Source organism: Gekko japonicus, unplaced genomic scaffold (genome assembly GCF_001447785.1).
Source record: "Gekko japonicus isolate JY-2015 unplaced genomic scaffold, Gekko_japonicus_V1.1 scaffold44, whole genome shotgun sequence".
NCBI lineage: Eukaryota > Metazoa > Chordata > Lepidosauria > Squamata > Gekkonidae > Gekko > Gekko japonicus.
The window spans coordinates 89,883-112,658 of NW_015174845.1; the positions used below are offsets into that span (position 1 = coordinate 89,883).

General features: G+C 44.2%; 1 protein-coding gene across 1 annotated transcript in view; it reads left to right on the forward strand.

The window, feature by feature from the left end:
• LOC107121531 (cholesterol 24-hydroxylase-like) overlaps positions 1 to 21,047 on the forward strand; it is a 27,875-nt gene extending 6,828 nt beyond the window's left edge. The window contains exons 4-15 of the mRNA XM_015424443.1: positions 1,315 to 1,388; positions 3,215 to 3,301; positions 4,302 to 4,440; positions 7,713 to 7,823; positions 9,119 to 9,275; positions 11,566 to 11,628; positions 13,821 to 13,893; positions 14,916 to 15,000; positions 16,606 to 16,716; positions 19,696 to 19,784; positions 20,039 to 20,105; positions 20,489 to 21,047. Coding sequence (XP_015279929.1) covers positions 1,315 to 1,388; positions 3,215 to 3,301; positions 4,302 to 4,440; positions 7,713 to 7,823; positions 9,119 to 9,275; positions 11,566 to 11,628; positions 13,821 to 13,893; positions 14,916 to 15,000; positions 16,606 to 16,716; positions 19,696 to 19,784; positions 20,039 to 20,105; positions 20,489 to 20,659 — 1,227 coding nt within the window. The 3' untranslated portion in view covers positions 20,660 to 21,047. The remainder of the gene's footprint in view (positions 1 to 1,314; positions 1,389 to 3,214; positions 3,302 to 4,301; positions 4,441 to 7,712; positions 7,824 to 9,118; positions 9,276 to 11,565; positions 11,629 to 13,820; positions 13,894 to 14,915; positions 15,001 to 16,605; positions 16,717 to 19,695; positions 19,785 to 20,038; positions 20,106 to 20,488) is intronic.
• The last annotated feature ends 1,729 nt before the right edge of the window (positions 21,048 to 22,776 follow it).

A 22,776-nucleotide genomic window follows, 5' to 3' on the forward strand; every position in this document is an offset into this window, starting at 1 on the left:
AATATTAATATAACTTTTTCCAGTTGATTACTGGACTAAAGAATTGCAGTAGATGAATCCGCGAAAATTATTATTTTCAGAGTAGACGCTTACATCTTTAAGATAAAGGAGCAGTTCACAGGATTATCGTCTCTTTTTAATAGCAGTCCTAACACCATCAAGCACGCTGATTTTAGTCGATTTAGAAGGATGTAACTCGATGTTTTGGAGGTCGCGATAAGTCAGAAGCCACTTGATAGCACATAATGTCACTTTGGTGTAGTGGTTAAGTGCACGGACTCTAATCTGGGAGAACCCGGTTTGATTCCCCACTCCTCCACTTGCAGCTGCTGGATGACCTTGGGCAAGCCATAGTTCTGATAAGAGCTGTCCTTGAAAAAGAGCAGTTTCTGTCAGAGCTCTCTCAGCCCCACCTGCCTCACAGGGTGTCTGTGGTGGGGAGGGGAAGAGAAAGGAGTTTGTAAGCTGCTCTGAGACTCCGAGTGAAGGGCGGGGTGTAAATCCAATCTCTTCTTCTCTTCGTCTTCTCTTCTTCTAATGCACACAGTTCTTTTCAAGATTACACTGTAGAATATGCCGCGACAGCCAGTCATAAGAATTGTTTATTGATGTGTATGGTTCTCTACATGCTTATTTGGGAAGTGTCACTGAGGTGTAGGTATCAGCTACCCAAGATTAGAATGGAAGGAAATTGCTAGCTGGTCCTTAAATCTGCTCCCGTTCATTTTCCATTGGAGCACCAACCTCTTTTCTCACAGTTGTATGTTCCTCACAGAAGATCAATGGGCCAAGCTACTGTCTGATTGCCAGACTGATTATTTATTTATTATTTTATTCAGCTTTTGTACTGCCTATTCCCCAATAGGGCTCAGGGCGGCGCACAACAAAACTGAAATCATGTCATACAGTTTAATTGGTTTCCAGCTTAATACACCTGAGATTTCTCTGAATCAGCCTCTGATCACCTATCTTTCCACATGGATTTTTCTCCCCCATCACCAGTCCCACAGTTTTCAAAATAAAAGCTTAAGTGAAAAAGATATTTGGAGGCCTTCTGTTTTGGTAACCCCCGTCAGCCTGACTCTTCTAGATTAAAAAAAGGTAAAGGTTTCCTTTGCTTGAGATACCCAATAGTATCCACCCTCATGGTTCAATAGCCAGACTCTGAAACAAAGTCCAGAACTCTGACACGGAAAGATTTTCTTACAACCCCTGAAAATTATATCCTCACCAAATGTGTAGCTGTGTCTGGGTAATAATACGTTGTTGTTGTTGTTGTATGTGAAAGTGAACTGACTTGTGGTTTATCTTTAGGAGTATCTGATGCAACCACAGTACCCAAAAGACCCAGATGCATATTCTAGTCTTTTTAATATGTTTGGTGTAAGGTAGGTTAATTTAAAGATAAATTACGCATGATGTGTGGGATTAAAAGAAATTAACAATTGACCAAAATTGACAGTTTCCAGGAAAAAGTAAAAAAAACCCAACCCTAAAAATAATATTTGTAATTTGTGCTATTTCACAGTGAATTGAAGTTAGCATAGAGAAAATACATATCCACAAAGCTCATTGTCTGTATTTTACTGCATGTAAGATTTGTTTTAAAATTACAGAAATATAAAAGTTGTAAGTTGAACATAGATATGGCTTGGTCTCCAGGCCCCTGATCATCCTCATCGCGCTCCTCTGCACCCACTCCATTGTGTCCACATCCTTTTTGAAGTGAGGCCTCCAGAACTACACACAATACTCCAGGTGCGACCTGACCAATGCAGTGTACAGCAGGATTATGACTTCTTGCAATTTGGATGTTATGCCTCTGTTCATACACCCCAAGATCACATTAGCTGTTTTTGTCGCTGCATCACATTGACTGCTCATATTTAACTTTCGGTCCACCCATACCCCAAGATCTTGTTCACACACTTTGCTACTCAGAAATGTATCCCCCATCCAATATGCATGTTCAGTTTTGTTACCCAGATGTAGAAGAGAAATGAGGAACATACATACTGGATGATCCTACATGATCCTAAGCTAGAGATGCCAGTGATTGAACCTGGGACCTCCTGCATGCCAAGTAGACACTCTGCCACTGAGCCACAACCCCTCCCCTCTTGTGTTTTCAGCAGTAAGACACACTTTATTTGGTAAATGTGCATTGGATCACAGTCTTAGTCCAAGAGTCATTGGTATTGTACTTCTAAATAAATGAATTGTTGCATTCAGTCAGTCAGTCAGTTTATTATTACAGTCTTCAACCAGTACATAACAATTTAAAAGACAAATAGAAAAATTCCTGATACTTCCTTAGCTGTTTATGAGCCAGTAAAAACCCTTAGTAAAATTGTTGCATTCACCTAATCCATATTAATTGCGGCACAGTCCTCAAATAATCCACTGTTACTCAACAGGGAAAAAAAATTTGAAAACAACCAAGCAAGAGGCATGAGGTTCTTAGCCAAACCATATATAACTCAGTCAAAAGAATGCCTGGGAATGGAAAGGAAGAAGAGTTTGTATTGTGCTTCTGGTGTGTTTTTAAAAAACCTTGTTCTCAGGAAAACTGCTATATACCATTCCGTAACTGAGGTGCCACCACACAGAAGGCCCTGTCTCTGGTAATTACCCATCACATCTCCAAACATGGAAGTACACAAGACAGCCTGTGATGCAGACTGTAAATGGTCAAAACTTACATTTGTCTCCAGTTGATGGTCTGAAACCTGCTTCAAACCATAGTTTCAATTCTGTGTAGAGGTAAAAGCCATATTTTTTCAATCCAGGCCACATGGCAATCTACTTTGCAAGCTGGGAGGAGGGAGCTTGTGGCCAATATCCAGATCTCAGGGCTGGCCTGTCCACTAGGCCATCCCTTAGGGCATAAGAGGTTTTTCGGGACACTAAAAAAGAGGACCACGGGCAGCCCCAAGGTGCAGGGCCAAGAGGGAGGCAAGTCAGCATTCCTCCTGTGCATGTCTACTCAGAAATAAGTTGCACTGTGTTCAGTTTGATTTACTCCCTGGTAGTGCAGCCCTACTGATGTTTTATTATGTTTGTATATGTATGTTGAACTGAGCGGCACCAAAGTCATAGTTTGCCTAGAGTACCCAAAACCCTTGGGTTGGCCTTGCCCAGTCTTCATCACCATAAATCAAAGGACCGGTATGTGATATCTTGATATTAATACCATTTCCCCTTATATTTGCAGGTTTCTAGGAAATGGCTTGGTAGTAGATCCCAACCATGAACGCTGGCACAAGCAACGGAGAATTATAGATCCAGCTTTTAGCCGAACGTGAGGGAAAAATATTTGACTTTGGCGGTTTTTCTTAGAGCCTGGATTAGTAAATGTATATCCTTGTTCTGAATGTGCTTACTACCAAGTAAACTGTTGTGTTGAGCTGCCTTGAGCAAGTCTGGAGAGGTGACATACAGATTTTCCAGATAAAAGAAATATATTCCACTGAGTTCATTGTGATTTACTAGAAATGACATCGTCCCGTTTCCAGTCCTGGTCTATAGCTTGGGAGACGGCAGCAGGTGACTTCAGCAGAGAACCCTGTGGATGAAGCTAGGAAAAAAAAATACACATTGTCCTATTCAAACAAAATGGCGACCATGCATAATGAGAGAATCGCAAGCCAAGCGATCGCAGTGACTGAAAAGGGCTTATATGTGAAAGGGATATGCAATGTGGCCAAACAAATGTGTCATGAGATGTTGGAAAAGACATCCTAATAATGAATTCAGGGGAAATCTGCCTAGAGGGGGTATAAGTCCTCTTCCTTGGAGGTTTTCAAAGCTGACCAATCAACTACCAAGGATGAAGTCATAGAAAAGACATAGACTGTTATGATTAGAGTAGGGTTTAAAAAAAGAAAAGAAAAGCCAGGAAGTCCTGCTACTGGGAAAACACCTGGGATTGCCAACTTCCATGTAGCCTGGAGATCTCCTGGAATTACAACTGATCTACAGACTATATAGAGATCAGTTCCCCTGCAGACAATGACTGCTTTGGAGAGTGGACTGTATGGCATTATAACCTGCTGAGGTCCCTCCCCAGGCTCCACTCAGGTATTTCCCAACCCAGAGCTGACAATCTTTACCCCCCATACAAAAAGGATACAAAAAGGATACAAAAGTCCTATCTGTACCTTGGGGGGTGGCATCTCCCTACTTAAAATTATTGTGCCTCCCCATGTGATTACCTACTCTATAACCTTGTGTTTTCACATGGGATAACTTCTTACCTCACTACAAAGCTTTTCACTCAGTGATGTTTTTAAATTGTCCAGTTATCTGATTGGCTTGATGGGAATCTTCAATGACAAAGCAGAAGACCTTATGAAGGTGTTGGAAGAGAAAGCTGATGGAGAGACAGGTGTAAATATGATGGACCTGCTGAGACGGGTGACTCTTGACATCATTGCAAAGGTTACTATTTATTTATTATTTTATTGATTTTTATCCCGCCCTTCCAGCCTAGGCTGGCTCAGGGCGGCTTACAACAGAATAAAAACCTCATCTCTCCTTATATATAAAAGCTGCCTGGTGGTGGCACTCTACAGAACATTCCACACGCTCCCGAATTGGTTGGCGCCCTGGTGTGTCATTCAGAATCTGTCCCTATCCACTGGCTGCGTTGCTTGAGTCTTGCCTCCAACATTCTAAACAGTTTGCTGTTCCTCTCCCCCCCATAGCCAGTCAGAACACAGAGGTTATTTGCATATGCGACCTCATTGGCCTTTGCTTTGGAACACAGAGGTCATTTGCATATGTGACTTGATTGGCCTTTGCCTCTAACATTCTAAACAGTTTGCTGTTCTGAGGTAAAATGTGTTCTGAGGTAAAAACCATTGTTGCCAATCTCCAGGTGAGGGCTGGAGATCACTCAGAATTACAACTGCTTTCCAGATGGCAGAGATCAGTTCCCCTGGAGAAAATGGTGGACTCTGTGTCATTATACCCTGCATAGGTCACCACAGCAAATTGACACTGAGTGCCCAAGGCCGGGGCACCCACCTAGAGCCTCTTTCTAGATCTCATTGTATTTATTTCCACAACAGGCCTTATTCCTAGTAATACATAAAACACGATTCATTACACTAATACAGTTCTTGATAAATAATAATACAGTAATATAAAATAATACAGTAATATAAAAACAATGTTAAAATCAAACATAGTGTTAAAGTGCTAGTCATTCCAGTTTTGCTTTAATTCTATCGGTCTGCTTCAGTTGGGCGGGCTAGGACAGGCACTAGTCACAGGGACCAATGGCTCAGGGCTTCCACCATGGTTGTCAGTTGTTATTGATAGTGACCCCAATAGTTGTGGTGGTGGTGGCGATGGCTCTAAAAGCCTGGCAGAAGAGCTCCATTTTGCAGGCCCTGCAGAACTGTAAAAGATCCCGCAGGGTCCTGGTCTCCTCTGGGAGCTCATTCCACCTCCACCGAAAAGGCCCTGGCCCTGGTTGTTGCCAACCTGGCCTCCTTAATACTCGGGAGGACCAGTTGGTTCTCGGTCCCTGAATGCAGTGCTCTCTGGGGCATATATGGGGAAAGATGGTCCCTCAGGTATGTCGGACCCTGGCCATGAATGGATGAAGTTTTGCTCATAACTAGTGAAACTGTTGGCACAAATGGGTTGGGGCCATGTTTCCCCAACACAGCATCTGCTTTGCGTGCAGAAGGCCCCAAGGTCCCTGGTATGATGCCCTTGCCCACTTCCCTCTCTCAGAGGCAAGATTTTCCTTCTATTTTTCTTTCCCTTTCTGACTGAGCTGCCTTTTGAATTCTATTTTCTTCTTTTCTGAATAACTGAGGCTGTCCCACCCTGTCACAGTATGATATTTTGCTGCTGGCTCAGACCAGGAACTCGAGGGAAGGGACAAGGTCTCCCTTTTTAACTTAAACTACTGAAATGGCACTCAAGAGGCTTTTTAAAGTTCAAAAATAAAATATTTTATTCAGCACAGAGGGGAAAGGTCGGGTGAAATTAGGGGTAAAAAGTCTGTGGTAACTCGAATAAATAACTCTGAGGTAAAACCAGTACATGCACAAGACTTTAGTTCTTACATTTCAGGCTAATAAGAGGTTCTTAAGGTATTCACAGTGACTTAAATCTTTATGTTGAGAGGCTTTTGTTCCAGTGTTTTCCCAAACACTCCAGTACACTTTCTTTGAGTATCCCCTGACTCTTTTGGTTTCCAGAAGACTAGTCAGTACCTAACCCCCTTCTCTAAACACACCAGTACTCTTCTTCTTGAGGTTTTCCCCCCTGACTCTTCAAGATACAAAAGGCAATTTCTAACCATACCAGACCAGGGATCTCACCACTCTTCAGAGCTATCTCCCTGTTTTGATTGGGTAGGAAAATTCTTCTCTCACTGGGAGATCTGTCCCCTTTCCTTGGCCCAAATGGGAGTCCTCGCCTAACTACCCTCTCTTCCTTGCCAACCTCCCCAGTACTCCGTCTGTGTTAACCTGCTCTCAGTCAGGGCTGAATTCAGGCTGACTCCTCAGCATTCAGCTCTCAAGTCTTTCTCTGCTTAGCTGATGATAACCACTCAGATTCCTTGAAGCAGCCTGTCACTCAAGGCTCTCTGTTTCTGTGAAGAATTAACCCTTCACAGTCCTGTATCTGTTTATGCAACACTTCTAAGCTTTTAAAAATGCAGTCTGTCCCACTGGCATCTCAGTGAAAAAGATCAGGCAGTAGGTTATGCAAAAGACCTCTGCCTGAGAACCTGTAGAGCTGCTGCCAGTCCAAGTAGATAGTACTGACCCTGATAGACCAGTGGTCTGATATAATATAAGGCAACTCCAAGTGTTCCTGAGAGACTGATGGAACAGCCACCTGGAGCACAGGAGAGAAGCGGTGAGAAAATTATCCAGGGATACTGGCCTTTCTGTGAACTTGAGCCCCCTGCCTAGTGCCATGAGCTGCTATGCATTAGATCAGCGTTTCTCAACCTGGGAGTCCTGGTTGAAAAATGAGTTGCGAAGCCTTTGGAAGTGGGTCTCAGCTTTTGCAAATTTAGAGTCCGGTGGCACCTTTTCATTGATTTGTGCACGTTCCATTCTTTTTTTTTAAAGTGAGTTACTAAGCCAAATAGATTGGGACTTGTGGGTCACCATACCAAATAGCTTGGGAACCCCACAGTATTGGATGGTAAGGAGAGAGTGACTTTGAAAGGATGGGGAACTAGAGAAGCTGTAAACCCTAATCACTAGAAGCCACGTGAAGTTCTTTTTCCAGCTTATTGTGCTTTCATGCTTTCTTGGCTTATTGTGGCTTTCATCGCTGGAAAAGACCATAAAGCTAGGAAAAGTTGAAGGCAGCAGGAAAAGAGGAAGACCTGGCATGAGATGGATTGACTGTATAAAGGAAGCCGCAGCCCTCAGTTTGCAACACCTGAGAATGGCTGTTAATGACAGGATGCTTTTGAGGACATTAATTCATAGAGATGCCGTAAGACAGAAGCAACTTGATGGCACAACTTAATGCGCACAAACCCTAATAATGAGGCCTAACTCCTGTCTGACCTGTACAAGAAACTGTATGATATGATATTTTCTGCTTGGTGTAAAATTTGCACAGACGTATAAACAAAGCAAAGCCCAGTAACAGAATATAGATATTGGCCTTCACCCCCAGGAATTCAGATCTTTGTCCGATCTTCTAACGTTCCTCAATATTATCAGGTGGCTTTTGGCTTAGAACTGAACACCCTGCACGATGACCAAACCCCTTTCCCACGTGCAGTGACAATGGTCTTTGAAGGCATTGCCAAGATGCGCATCCCTGCTTTTCAGGTCAGTACAATCTTTATTTTTATGAATTGTGTTTGCCGTATGACTCCCTTCCTCCAGTCTTACATGCCATGAAATAGAAGACATGCAAATGAAGGAAGTGTCCATTAGAAGTGGTAAAAAGTTAAAGGTTTTTGTGGCTCTGACTCCAAATGAAGTGCTATATAGCCGGCAGTTCTCTTTAAAAACACCGGGGAGAGCCATTCATCCCTGCTTTGGCCCTCAGATGGCTCTTTTTCAAGGACAGCCTGTGGACTGCCCATTTCAGTATGCCTGCTGATCTCCAGACTGAAAGCCTGGACAATAATGTTGGCCAAGAGTTATATATAGCACATCACTCTCAACAGGAGTGGCAAGCCTCTGGATTCTTCAGATGGGTCTGGCAATGGTCCCACACCTTGTTTCAGGGTGACAGATGTAACATTTCTCGGTGAAGGGCCTGTAGCTCAGTAGTACAACATCTGCCTTGCATGCTGAAGGACTCAGGTTCAATCCCTGGCATCTCCAATTAAAAGAATGAGAGGGTAGGCGATGTGACAGACCTTGACCTAAGACTCTGGAAAGCTGCCACCAGTCTTGAGTAGACAGTGCTGACCTTGATAGACTGACGGTCTGATTCTGAATAAGGCAGCTTCATGAGTTCATTTTAATTTTAAGTGCAGGCTCTTCTACCAGTCTTAGAATCTGAAAGTTAAATAAGGCCGAGGGTGAATATATGTGGTGCGAGTCGAAGGGGCAGCAAAATAAAAGGGTTCGAGAACAAGAGAGATGCTGCTTACATGAATCCCTTAGAGGTTCAGGCTGGACGATCCCCAACACAACGCAAGCTGACAAATCTGTTAAATATCTTAATGACCTTTCAGGCAAACTATTCAGGCAGCCTGGGAATGGTAGCTTTATTATGCTGATGCCATCATTGGCTAGATCGTAGTTCTTAGCATGGGATATGTTGAAAACTCTTGCATTACTTTATTAGAATCCGCAGGTTCTAGAAAACCAAGAATGCATACTGAAGATCTCCTGAAAGCTAAGGTGTAACTAATCTATATGCAGTGGTCTTGTTTAGGTACTCTTGCTTAAGAACGTAAAGAAATACTTTGCCTGATCAGGCCAAGTCTTCTTCGCAGAATTCCCAGTAACCAGCAAGTGCTTAACTGGTCCACTGGAAACTGACCAGTTGGTTACAATTTACTTTCTGTCTATCCCTGCCTTGATGGGAAGCATATGGCGTATACCATGTCGTTCCATGTTTCATTTTATGCTGCTGTGTTCATGATAACACCCCATTATCTATTTAGTACATGCCATGGAACAGGAAAATAGTGAAAGAGATTCAGGACTGCTTGAGGCTGTTACGCCGCACTGGGAAGGAGTGTATCGAGCAGAGGCTCAAGGCCATCGAGAACGAAGAGGAGATCCCTATGGATATTCTCACTCAGATCTTGAAGACTGCAGGTAGGGGAGCCCCTGTGGAAAGGAACCAATGGTTGTTCTGTGTCTTCTCTGAGGATGTTATGTATGCGGATCGCCACCAGGGGTCCGTGGCTCTAGTAAGAAGCTTGGTCCCTAAATACAAAAGGGACCTAGGATTCTAGACCACCACGAGTCCACCAATAGGACTCTGGCGGGAAATTCAAACCCTCCAATGGGACTGTGGGTATGCCAGGTGGAGTGTATATAGTTGGCCCTTGCGGGGCCGGTTTTCTATTCTAGTGTGTGAAGTACAGTAAACGTGTCTGAGAGCACGTCGTAGTCTGAGTCTCCATGCTGCGAACCCAGTACTTTATAGAGGATAACATGAGAAGGTGGGGAGGAATTAGAGGAAATTCTGGTGGTTAGCAACAGCTGAAGAAGAAGAAGAGGAGAGATTGGATTTATACCCCGCCCTTCACTTGGAGTCTCAGAGCGGCTTACAAACTCCTTTCCCTTCCCCTCCCCACAACAGACACCTTGTGAGGTGGGTGGGGCTGAGAGAACTCTGACACAAATGGCTCTTTTTCAAGGACAGCTGTGCCAGAGCTTGTGACTGACCCAAGGTCACATCAGCAGGTGCAAGTGGAGGAGTGGGGAATCAAACCCGGTTCTTCCAGATTAGAGTCCGCACACTTAACCACTCCACCAAACTGGCTCTTGCTGAGGTTGCTTTCCTCTCTGCACAAATGAGGGGATGGTAAATTAGGATAATCTTGACTCTACGGAGTAGGTTTCCAATCAGACACAATACTTAAGGAAGCCATGGGCTGTTCTTACTTGGAGGCATAGAAAAAAAGTTTGGAGAAAGACATCAGAGCTGTTTTAGATGTTCTGTCTGAGTCAGTGTTCCACTGGACTTCCCCCCCACCCCGAAAAATTAGGGTGAGGGAAATAAGTCAGACAGTGTTGCGGACTGCACTTTGTGAAATTCCAGAATCCAAAATGGGGCTGAAGAAGATTCTCAGAGGTCCATAGATGAGCAAGATTTACGGTGCCATTAGGCAGTGTCATGTGGCCACCTGAAGCAGCAGATTTTGGGCCTTCTTAAAGGCTATAGGTCTAGGCACACTTACAAGGGACTAAGCTCCACTGATCTTAATACAATACAATAGTGTTAAGCAGAGGTCATTTCGGGGGGGATCGCGGGGGAACGCAGTTCCCCCGGGTGAGGTGCGGGGGGCGGGGCACACGATGAAGCCCCGCCCCCTGCTTCCAGCCGCCCCACTTCCGGCCCTCATTCAGCCAGGAGGAGGCAGGAGAAGAGGGAGGGTAAGTTGCTTCCTCCCCGCATCTCCCCACCACTGCCTGCCTGGAGCCAGGGAGGGCCTTGGCGGGGGTTTCCTCGCACTCCCGCCGGCCTTGCAGGTCCACCGCCGGGCCCCTGATGTCAGGGGGTGTGGCATATGCTAATGAGTTATGCTAATGAGTTCCCCTAGCTCTTTTTCTACGAAATGACCCCTGGTGTTAAGTGCATATAGCCATTACAGTCAATCACAAAGAAGATAAAATAGAAATAATAAATAACATCATTAGCATAAATCTAAAAGTACTTATGTATTATTGATCTTAATGAAACAGTCCAGTAGCACCTTCAAGACTAACATTTGTGAGCCAGTTTGGTGTAGTGGTTAGGTGTGAGGACTCTAATCTGGGAGAACTGGGTTTGATTCCCCACTCCTCCACTTGCACCTGCTGATGTGACCTTGGGTCAGTCACAAGCTCTGGCACAGCTGTTCCTGAAAGAGCAGTTTGTGTCAGAGTTCTCTCAGCCCCACCCACCTCACAGGGTGTCTGTTGTGGGGAGGGGAAGGGAAAGGAGTTTGTAAGCCCCTCTGAGACTCCAAGTGAATGGCGGGGTATAAATCCAATCTCCTCCTCCTCCTTTTCCTCTTCTCCTTCTCCCTTCTTCCTTTCTCCTTCTTCTTCTTTCGTGAGATGTCTAAAGTGAGCAGTGACTTCCAGAAATGTTGTTAATCTTTAAAGTGCTACTGGGCTTTTGCTCTTTTCTCCTGCTACAGACAAACAGGGCTACCCACCTTGATCTTTTGATCTTAATGTTTCATACTTCCAAGTAAAGATGCCCAGAAGCATCTTGGAACCTTAATAAGTGAGATTGTTTTCTGTCCGCGTTTGGAATATCTTTAGTTCTTTCTGTTCTGTAGGTGTTTACTTGTCTAGTGATGTCTGGTCTCCAGGGCCATATTGTATTTTTGCCCTCTTGTACGTTTGAAGCAGAATGTCAACCTTTGCCCTTTGTTTCCTGCCTGGACAGCACAGGAGGGGGATTGCGATGATGAAAGCATGCTGGACAACTTTGTCACCTTCTTCTTTGCAGGTTTGTAGATCTGTTCTCCTTTTAACACATAAAGACGCTGATCTACCAAAGGTGATCTTCGCATGTTAGAAGCAGGCTTCCGAGGGTCCAGCCCGTGGGAATGCAAATGTCTATTCTGATCTTCATGGGCATTCAGACTGTGGTATTTGCACTGGCTGATCTGACCTTGACAAACTACACTCAGTGCTTTAAATGCTGAGTACACTTTCAGTTCTTCGAGACATTTTTCAGTTGTGCAAGAGGTCGTTGACCCATGTGTGCATGTTTCAGTGCAGATGTGACTGCCAGCAAATCATTTCCAGTTTGGAAGCCAGCCTCACATTCTCTGTCTCTGCTATCCAAATCATGGTTCCCTCGTAACTGAAACTGTCATTTGCAGTGAATTGGCATAACCATTATTATGAAGGACTGTGGTTTGCACCAATGATGGCTGCAGCCCTTGTATGATGGAAGACTAAGGTTGGGAAGGGAGGGGAGTAGGAGAAAGCCATGCTTTCATCAGGCTGGCTATCTCTTGGTTTTGCAAACCAGCATTATATCAGCATTGGGCCTATATGTAGCCATCATATGTGCATGCTCATTAATGCACACACTGTGTTTCTCCAGTTCACTAATGAAAGCCTTGTGCAGTGTCCCTGTTCTCAGCTTGTCATGAATAGGTGCTGTGTCAGTGAACATTCTGTTGCCACAGAACACTGGTGGCAGTTGGAGAAAAAAACCCTATTCAAGGAGAAACTGGCTCCTCTTCATAGGCGTAATCTTCGTGGGGGCAGCCGCCGAAATTTTCAGGAAGGTGCTCAGCCTCCCCCGAGAGCCACCCTTGCTCCTAGCAAAGCAATGCCTCTGGCCCAGCCCCCCCCCCTGGGAAATTGGAAAGTCTACACCCTTGCTCCTCTTCAAGGCGATATGACACAAACTATAGGGTAGTATTAAGAACATAACAAGAGCCCTGCTGGATCAGCCCAGTGGTCCATCTAGTCCAGCATCCTGTCTCATACAGTGGTCAACCAGTTCCTCTGGAGGGCCAGCAACAGGGCATGGAGGCCAAGGACTTCCCCTGGTGTTGCCTCCTGGCTCTGGGATTCAGAGGCTGACTGGCTTTAAACATGGAGGTTCTCCTCAGACACCATGGCTAGTAGCCACTGATAGACCTATCCTCCATGAATCTGTCTAATCCCCTTTTAAAGCTGTCTATGCCTATGGTCATCACTCCATTCTCTGGCAGAGAATTTCACATTTTAATCACTCTCGGTGTAAAGAAGTATTTCTTTTTGTCCATCCTGAATCTACTGCACATCAGCTTCATTGGATGTGTTGTGATTATATTTTCTTGTGAGTGTCCTTTTTTATTCTTATCAACCTTGCACTGTATTCAGTTAAGCCACTCCCAAAGTTGCCCCAAGTCATTGGGGATTTTTTTTTGGTTACTTTGTCCAGATTTCTATTTGAACCCATGAAGATATAGAATCAGACCACAGATTCCCATGTAAAGATGTAGTGTGCATGTGCCAAACATATGCATTCACGAATTACCAAATCATGCAAGTGTTTGTGACAAGGGCAATGTAGCTCTCACCCACACAGGTGCTGTCAAGCTCTTAAAGGGTACCTCTGGGGTACAGCAGTCTCCCTGGATGCTGTCATGGGAGGCCGCATACTCAGGCTGTGAAAAGCCAGGGACCTTGGCAGTCTGAGCCAATCCCAAGCAAGGTGTTGCCTAAAGGGATCATTTCTTAGGTCTTCAACTGGGGGGTTGGTAGGGGCATGCCCCACCCTGTGGAAAAATGAGGGAAGCAAGTCCTCTGGGCCCCTGGTCATACTGTTATTTTCCAATATTAGCCTGTCAGTAATGGAGGTCACATTTTTATCAGGTGGACAAAGAGAGCACCATAACTGTTTATTACTTTTAATATTTTGTATTATTTTATTGTTTTATTTGGCGATATGCCTTGTTAGCCACCCTGAGCCTTCGGGGAGGGCGGGATAGAAATGTAAATAATAAATAAATAAAGTTGCAATCCATACGCTGCGAGGCCTCTTGGACTATGGAATCAGGGTGGGAAGGGGGGGGATTTCTGCCACTACAGTAGAAGCGTTTTAAGCTAGACTTCTTGCCTGGAAGACATGGGTAAGTCCAATTTCTTGTTTTGTTACCATCTCCCCCATCCCTAACTAGATTCTCCATCCTGCAGGTCACGAAACCACTGCCAATCTGTTGTCTTTCACCATCATGGAGCTGGGACGGCAACCTGAAATAGTGGCAAAGTAGGTTAACATGGGCTGCCCACTGACTCAGATGTGTTTCATTCTTTTTCTAACGTTTTAGTTATCGTAGTTTGCCAAATGTTTCAGTCTTTGCAAAGTTTGTGGCTCCAGTTCACGCAACACTTTGTACGCATAAACAGTCCTGACCATCTTTGGGTACTTGTTTATGTCAACAAATGTAGTGTTTGAATCCAGAAGATAATGGATACAGTTATTTGGAATGTGAGGAAGATACAGTTGCATAGTTGAGTTGGAGCCTGTAGCCACTGGCAACAAATTGGGAGCAAAAGAAATGTTTGGCTCAAGCGCCTCCATCTTAGGTCTCAGGTTGGGAGGGGAGGGGCGCTTGAGTCACTCAGGTCCTCCTCCTGCCCTCCAGGATTGCTCCTCTGATTATATGACCAACAAGCACCCTCAGCCACCTCCTCCTTGGCCTGGGGCTTAAATTATCCAGGATGGGCTTCCCTAGCCCAACCCCCCCTCCCTTCATATGAGACCCAAAGACCTTACAAAGGCTTCCTCTTGAACCTTGAACATCCCCCCCCCCCCCCCCCCACCCCACACGCTATGACCAACAAGCACCCTCAGCCACCTCCTCCTTGGCCTGGGGCTTAAATTATCCAGGATGGGCTTCCCTAGCCCAACCCCCCCTCCCTTCATATGAGACCCAAAGACCTTACAAAGGCTTCCTCTTGAACCTTGAACATCCCCCCCCCCCGTGGCCACAACAGGCCACTGTCCAGTCACCAGGGCAGTCAACACAGGTGCTGCCAGCTGCTTGTAACTGCACCTGTCAGCATCTTGGGTCTGTAGTGTGGCATGGTGGCAGCTCCCAGCTCTAGGACTTTAGTAAATGGCAGTGGCAGAAGACCACTAAGGAAGGCTCTGCAGAGGAAGGCAATGCAAGCTCATCTCTGCTTTTCACTTGCCTTGAAAGCCCCTTGCTGGGTTTACCATAAGTCAGCTGTGACTTGACAACACGTACATATGTAATGAACTACCCTCCTGTCTCTTCTTCTTAGACTTCAGGCTGAAGTAGATGAGGTCATTGGTGCAAAGAGGGACATTAACTATGAAGATCTTGGCAACCTCCAATATTTATCACAGGTACACAGCTGACAAATGAGGTCACAGGTGCTTCGGAGCTGCTCTGAATCCACTTTGCTAGCACCACTTGAAAGGATAACAAAACAGGTTTCCAGATGAGAACTGAAGCATGATGCTTATCATAGTTCTTAAAGAAAGGGTCTCTCAGAGCTCTTCAGCTGTATACAGAACTGTGAGGGAGAAGTTCTAGGATCCCCATGTGGCAGTCCTCCTAAGGACTTCTGGTGGTTGAGTGAACAGTGATTTTTGTGTTGCTCAAAATGCTGGACTTAAACATTTGTTGAGTGTGACATTGGTCTAATTCTGCTTGTTCTGCCAGTCTATGACCTTAGTATATCACAGCTGGTCATAAGAACATAAGTAGAGCCTGCTGAATCAGACCAGTGGCCTATCTAGCCCAGCTTTTCATTTCACCCAGTGACCAACCACTTGCCTTGGGTGGCCAGTCAACAGGACAGAGGCTAAGTGCTTCCCCTTGATCTTGACTCCTTTTAATATGGAGGTTCCTTTTGGTCACCCTGAGTACTAGCCATTGATCAGCCTGTCCTCAGTCTTTCTAAACCCGTTTTTAAAGTCCTTTATGCTCATGAACATCACTATTCCCACTGGCAGCAAATGACACAATTTAATTGCTTGTTGAGTAAAGAAGTATTTTCTTTTGTTTGTCCTAAATCTATTGCCCATCAACTCTGCTGGGTGCCCACAAGTTCTAGTATTATGGGAGAGGGAGGAAAAGAAATTCTCTCTATCCCCTTTTCCCACCACATGCATAATTTTATAAAGCTCAGTTTTGCCCCTCAATCTCCCTTCTATCCCTTCTCCCTCCAGGCCTGAACAACCCCATGAATCCCATGAACTTCCTTCCGACTTCTGTTTTACAGTTTTGAAAGAACCAGGGCATTTGGTACTCCTTCTGCATTGTTATGTATAGGGAAATCACAGGCTGAATCAGATATTTTGAAACCATCATGCCAAAATAAAAATGCAGATGAGGCACAGCTGGCAGCAACCAGATGTGAAAAGTCACTGCTGGGAAATTAAGGCTTTGGTGTTTACTAAAAACTGGTCTATAAAACTGGCCTAAAGTTTTAACCATGACATTCTGGATGCAGGTCCATCTCTTATGCTAGATATTAAAGCACAAACAAAGCACAGACTGATAGAACAAAGCGCTTGAGTGTATCAAAGTATATTATAACATACAACAATATTAAAGCAGATACTAATGCACAAAAGAATGGTAAGTTTCAGGTGAAGGTGAACTTCTATCAAAATGCAAGTGAATCCTGACGAAAACCTCCGGAATGACTCTTCGTTTCGTGACGAAATGAAGAGTCATTCCGGAGGTTTTCGTCAGGATTCACTTGCATTTTGATAGAAGTTCACCTTCACCTGAAACTTACCATTCTTTTGTGCATTAGTATCTGCTTTAATATTGTTGTATGTTATAATATACTTTGATACGCTCAAGCGCTTTGTTCTATCAGTCTGTGCTTCATTTGTTTGATCATCTCAGGACTGTGTTCTCCATCGCATATGTGAGATATTAAAGCACAGCACTGCCTCTCTGCTTAAACTAAGTTAAAATGATCTTCACTATCTAAGGTTCTCAAAGAATCCCTACGATTGTACCCACCGGCTCCATCCACTGTACGCTGGACAGGAACTGAAAAAGTAATTGAAGGGGTCAAAATTCCAGCAAACACAACCCTGATGGTGAGTCTGCTGAAAGGGCTGCTGTCTATGATTATCTATAAGCCTAGGTAGCTGGCAGGTATACGTAATCAGAGTTGTGGGACTACTGTGGATCTGAATATGTTACTTGTGGTCAGGGTCCCCCCCCCCAAGGCATGCTAGCCTGCGCTAGTGCACCGATTTCTGACCCCCAGTGCCCAGATTTTCATCTCAGTGCAGGGGGCGAGGGGTAAGTTTGGAGAAGGCAGGCACTTAAAGGAATGTCCTTTAAATGCTTGCCTTCTCCAAGCCTGCTTTCTACAATTTCATGGCTTTTTTTCCCTTTCTATTTCTATTTCTTTCTTTTCATTTCTTTCCCTTTCCTATTTCTTTCTTTCCTTTTTTCCCTTTCTCCCCTTTCTTTCCATTTCTGTTTGTTTCCCTCCCTCCCTTTTTCCCATTTCTTTCTTTCCTTCCCTCCTTCTTTCTATTTCTTTCTTTCTATTTATTTCTCTCCCTTTCTTTCTATCGATTTCCCCCTTTCTTTCTTTCCCTTTCAATCCATTTCTTTCTCTCCCTTTCTATTCCTTTCTTTCTTTCCATTTCCAAACTGAAATTTTAAATTTAAAAAAAATTTTTTAGGCTCGCTCACAATTTTTATGCCGGTAGATTTTGGGGCTCACAAAGTAGAACTTTTGCTCACAGCAGTCGACAGCTCAGAGGGAACATTGCTGATAAGCTTCCTTGGAGAATCTTACTTAGGAGCAAAGGGCTCTTCCCATTTCTAGGAGAAGACAGCTGTACAGAATACTGACAAAATGGCCCATCTCCTTCCCTGTCGCTCCAGCTGATGGTACAAATGGGATGGCCCTTGTGTAGGGTTGCCAACCCCAGCTTGGAGATTTGGAAGTGGAGCCTAGGGAGGGGAGGGAGGTCAGTAGTTTCCTCCAGGGTCTGGAGATCAGCCGTAATTCCAGGAAGACTGCAGGCCCCACCTGGAAATTGGCAAGCCTTCCCTTGCAGCAGTCATGAAGCCTTCTCCAAATTAATGCTTTATTGATTTTTTTTTTAAATGCCAAAAGTCCATGTGACTGGCAGAATAAATGACACAAAACTAAGAGAGAACTTGAATGTTTACTTAATTTTGAATTTATGCTGGTTGTAGAATTCCGTCTTGGTTGCGGAACATAAAGCAATCTTGGTGCAGAATTTTCTGTCTTTTTTCCATTGCCAAGATTATGAGCCCACCATCATGCACTTATTATTTGTTTAAACTTCTAGAGCCTCTGCAATTACTATTATATTCTCCTTCACTAGTGTTAGTGGAGGAGGCAAGGGTACAGCAGCTTGGGGGTCCATGCCTCTGTCCTGCCAGAGGCAGGGGGTGTTTTATGAATCTGGAAGGTCAGTAAGCTCTCAGAGGCAAGATATTGTCAAATGCAAGAGGTTTTTTTTAATTAAAAGCAACCAAAGACAATCCAACTGCACAGGCATCATCTTACATCCCTTCTGTTGCTGCGCACTCTGAATAGCCATAACCAGGGCCTTGTCCCACTATAACCTCAGTGTCCTAGCGTACAGTGAAGCTCTCTGGGCCTTCCTCCACCCACTTTTATAGGAGCTTAGCCAGCTGAATCAAGCTTGCAAGGCTTAATGATCGACCAAACATAGCCTGACTCACGAATGTAAGCTGAATGAACCCAGGGCAATTAATGATTACTTTCCAAGGGCCAGAACAGGGGCCACCTGACAGCACCGTTTCCAAGCCACCTGGAGATGCTTGCACGTTTGCACTACAGCCTCTTACTGGAAAAACTGTTTGGGCCTGACTTTTCAGATGCACTTTTAGGAATGGCAAAAGCCCAGGCCCAATGTGTAAGGGTGCCAACCTCTAGGCAGTGGCCGGAAACATCTTGGGATTACAACTGATCTCCAGGCAACAGAGATCAATTCACCTGGAAAAGGTCACTTTGGAATGGTCAGATCGATGGCATTTACCCTGTTGAGGCCCCTCCCCAAACCGCACCCTCCTCAGGCTCTCCCCCCCAAATCTCTAGGTATTTCCCAAATCATAGCCAATGTACTTAACTCGGGGGTGGGGGGGGGCGGCTACTTTTTGATTCTTTGTAGTATGCATCTCAGCCCTGACCTAGATAGCCAAGGGGAGAAGAAGAAGAGACTGGATTTATACCCCACCTTTCACTTGGAGTCTCAGAGTGGCTTACAGTCCCTTTCTCTTCCCCTCCCCACAACAGACACCCTGTGAGGTAGGTGGGACTGAGAGAGTCCTTTTGAGAACTGCGCTTTCCACAACAGCTCTGAGAGAACTGTGGTTTGGCCAAGGTCACACCAGCAGCTGCATGTGGAGGAGTGGGGAATCAAACCTAGTTCTCCCAGATTAGAGTCTGCGCACTTAACCACTACACCAAACTGGCTCTGATCTTGTCAGATATGGGAAGCTAAGCAGGGCTGGCCCTGGCTAGTATTTGGATAGGAGACCTCCAAGGAATACCAGGGTCATGTTGCAGAGGCAAACAAAGGCATACCACCTCTGAACATCTCTTACCTTGAAATCCTACAGGGGTTGCCATTAGTCAGCTGTGATTTGACTGCAGTTTCCACCACCACAGCACACCTCTCACCACATCATACTTATTCCGTCACTGAACAGAAGCTGCAATTCTGTGTTCAGCCATAGACCAGCTCTGTGCTGCTTGGGCCCTTGACTTACAAAGTTGCCGCTCTTCAAATCAAAGCAGTTTTCACTTGGACCTTGTGATCATAACTTCCAGAAGTGCTTCCACCAATTAAATGTCTGGACAGGATTTGTTCAGCGAGACTGTGGAGAGATCAAATTTTCATTCACAACAATGCAATTGACAGTACAATCCTAAACAGAATTACACCCTTCTAAGTTGCAATGTAAATATTATTTACCTGTTTACCTGTTCCTGTGGGTGCTGGTTGTTGCTGTGTCTTACTGCACACTTACGAATGCAAACAGCTCTCTTCTCTTGGCAGTTCAACACGTATGTTATGGGACGCATGGAAAGGTTTTTCAAGGATCCACTGATCTTCGATCCTGACCGATTCGGTAAAGAACAGCCCAAGTGAGTGACCTGTCTGAAATGTGAAAAAAGCAAAGCTTGTTTAAATTAGTAAGACCATTGAAATGACTGATGTCTGTGTTGAATTTATTTTTCTTAAGTATTTTTAATGTCATATATAAGACATACAAGGCAAACATACATAGATACAAATTACGGGAAATCCATTTCTATTGTTATTTAACCTAGTTATTGACCTCATAGTGCTCTCTGGTTTCTCTTCAGATCGTATAAATCTTTTGCCTTTTATTTTTCAGGCCCTACTATTCCTATTTCCCATTTTCCTTGGGGCCTCGTTCCTGCATTGGGCAGACATTTGCACAGGTAAGATGGTCACCATTGCTGGAAGGGGAGGACTGTGCGATGTTCGCTTGTACAGAGCGTGCTCGTGCTTCAGAGGGGGCAGTAGAGCTAGCAAGGCTAGATAGGTCATCCTTCCTCTTGTCTGCTTTGCTGCCATCCCTGACCTTTTAAAAGGCCAAGGCATTTTGAAAGACAGCTGCTTCATCTCTCTTTCTGCTGTTCTTGCCAGAACGGTCCACCACTCCCTCCCGCCTTCAGTAAAAGGAGATACAGTGGTGGAAAAAAATAAATAAACCTACATTTTGCCCATATTATGAATAAATAGAAATGTCTCCGTGCTTCTGTATGAAAACTACTTTGGTTAAGCTCTCACCATATTATTATTGTTATTATTATTATTACAGATGGAGGCTAAAGTGATAATGGCCAAATTTCTGCAGAGGTTTGAATTCCAGCTGGTCCCACCACAGAGCTTTAAGATTTTGGATGTGGGAACACTGAAGCCACTGGATGCTGTGGTGTGCAGACTGAACCTATGCAACTCTCTGGCTTTTGAAGACCAAGCAACATATTGATGGAGGGCTTCAGTTTGGGTTTGCTACTGGGAAAGGCTACAATTAATTTAATAGAAGAATCAGGACTCATAGAGTGAAGTTTGGGCAAGGATTTATATTGTCTGATGTATGAATTAAAACACTAAGAGGACTAAACTGTTTTGGAGGGTAACCTTGTCGGTCTGTCAATAGAACCACTAGATTTGAGTCCAGTATTACTCTAGAGACCAACAAGGTTTTCAAGGTGTGAGCCTTGGAGAGTCGAAAGCCCCCTTCGTCATGTATCTGACAAAGGGCGCTCTCGCTCTGACTCTTGAAAGCTCATTATCTCTGAGAAGCAGATCAATTTCGAAATTTGAAGAGAGATGGAGTGATCATTATGCAAACAGGAGGCAAATTTAGAATGAGGAACAGGTAAAAATGTATATAATTGTATCACAATGTAGAAGCAAAATGATAATAAGTTTTGAATATAAATGCATAAGGAAGCTGATTCTGAACAAAAATATATTTTATCTTTTACTGTATGTATAATAGACTTCTTTTTATAATTCAGTATATTAAAAGTTATACTTTTAAAATAAATGATGAAATATGTAAAATAGAATATGTAGTAATGGTGAAATTAATATTATGTTTGCAAAACAGATCAGTTACGATGTTTGAAATTTTAAAAATTTGAAGTAAGGAGCATTGTATACTATAGGAAAAAATCTTTTGATATATATACCTTGTTCTATAATCCCTTTTTACCTTTTGTATCCTCTCTATATTATTATTTCACTATCTAAAATTATTATAAATAAGAAAGCGTGTACCCCAAAAATCTTGTTGGTCTCTTCTCTAAGATGCTACTGGACTCAAATAATGGCTACACAGGAAGGGGCTAACAAAGGCTTGAAAAGACCCACAACAATTCGGCAGAATCTTGTGTTGTTGAAACACAGCTCTGTCTGCCATATTGGGACCATAGTACCAAAACAAATTCAGTAAACCCTGTTGCACACACAAGTGTGTGGAAACATAGACATTTATGAATCCAGATCGTGACATTCTGTATATGTTTACAGCAGTCTCCACAGTGGAAGGCTGAGCCCATAAAGTTCTTATTGGTTATTGGTCACTAAATCATTCATCAACATTTCTGTTGCTATTAAATTATTAGTGTTTAAGCTTAAAAGAAATTCTGTTAAAAATAAGGCATTGACAATGAGGAGTTTTCAAAGCCGTACAAGGTCTGGCACCAATATATCTATGGGACCAGCTCTCCTGGTACGTCCCCCAGAGGAGAAGACGAAGAAGAAGAAGAAGAGATTGGATTTATACCCCGCCTTTCACTACCCAAAGGTGTCTCAGAGCGGCTTACAAACTCCTTTCCCTTCCCCTCCCCACAAGAGACACCCTGTGAGGTAGGTGGGGCTGAGAGAGCTCTTGACAGAAATTGCTCTTTTTCAAGAACAGCTCTTGTCAGAGCTATGGCTTGCCCAAGGTCATCGAGCCAGGTGCAAGTGGAGGAGTGGGGAATCAAACCCGGTTCTCCAAGATTAGAGTCCGCGCACTTAACCACTACACCAAACGGGCTCTCTACTGGCACTGCGCTCCACAAACAACAACCCGTCTGGTGGTCCCCAGCCCCCAAAACATTAATCTTGCCTCAACCTGGGCCAGAGTGTTCTCAGCTCTGGCCCCGGCCTCGTGGAACGCCCTTGCAGACAAGATCTGAGATCTGATTCAGCTCCGCAGGGCCTGTAAAACCAAAATATTCTGCCAGGCATACAGTTGAAGCAGCAAGGCCTTCCATCTAGTCTGGCTTCCCCCAGCTCTCGTTCCCCCCCAATCTTGTTGCACATTACACTGTGTGCTAGCTTTATAAACTACACAGCTGCACAACCACACCTGGATACTGTGTGGTCAGTGCCTAATAGCGCCATCTGAGTTTAGCTTAGATTTTCATTGTATGCAATTGTTTTTAATAATCTGACTATTGTTTTAATTTGTTGTACCCTGCTCTGAACCTTGCTACACAAGGAAGGGCAGGTTAAAAATCTAATAAAATAAATGAGGAACCTAAGGAGGCAGTTCGTCCACCCATAAGACCAGCAACAAGGTAAATTAAGAGGGGTTGTGTGTGTGTGTGT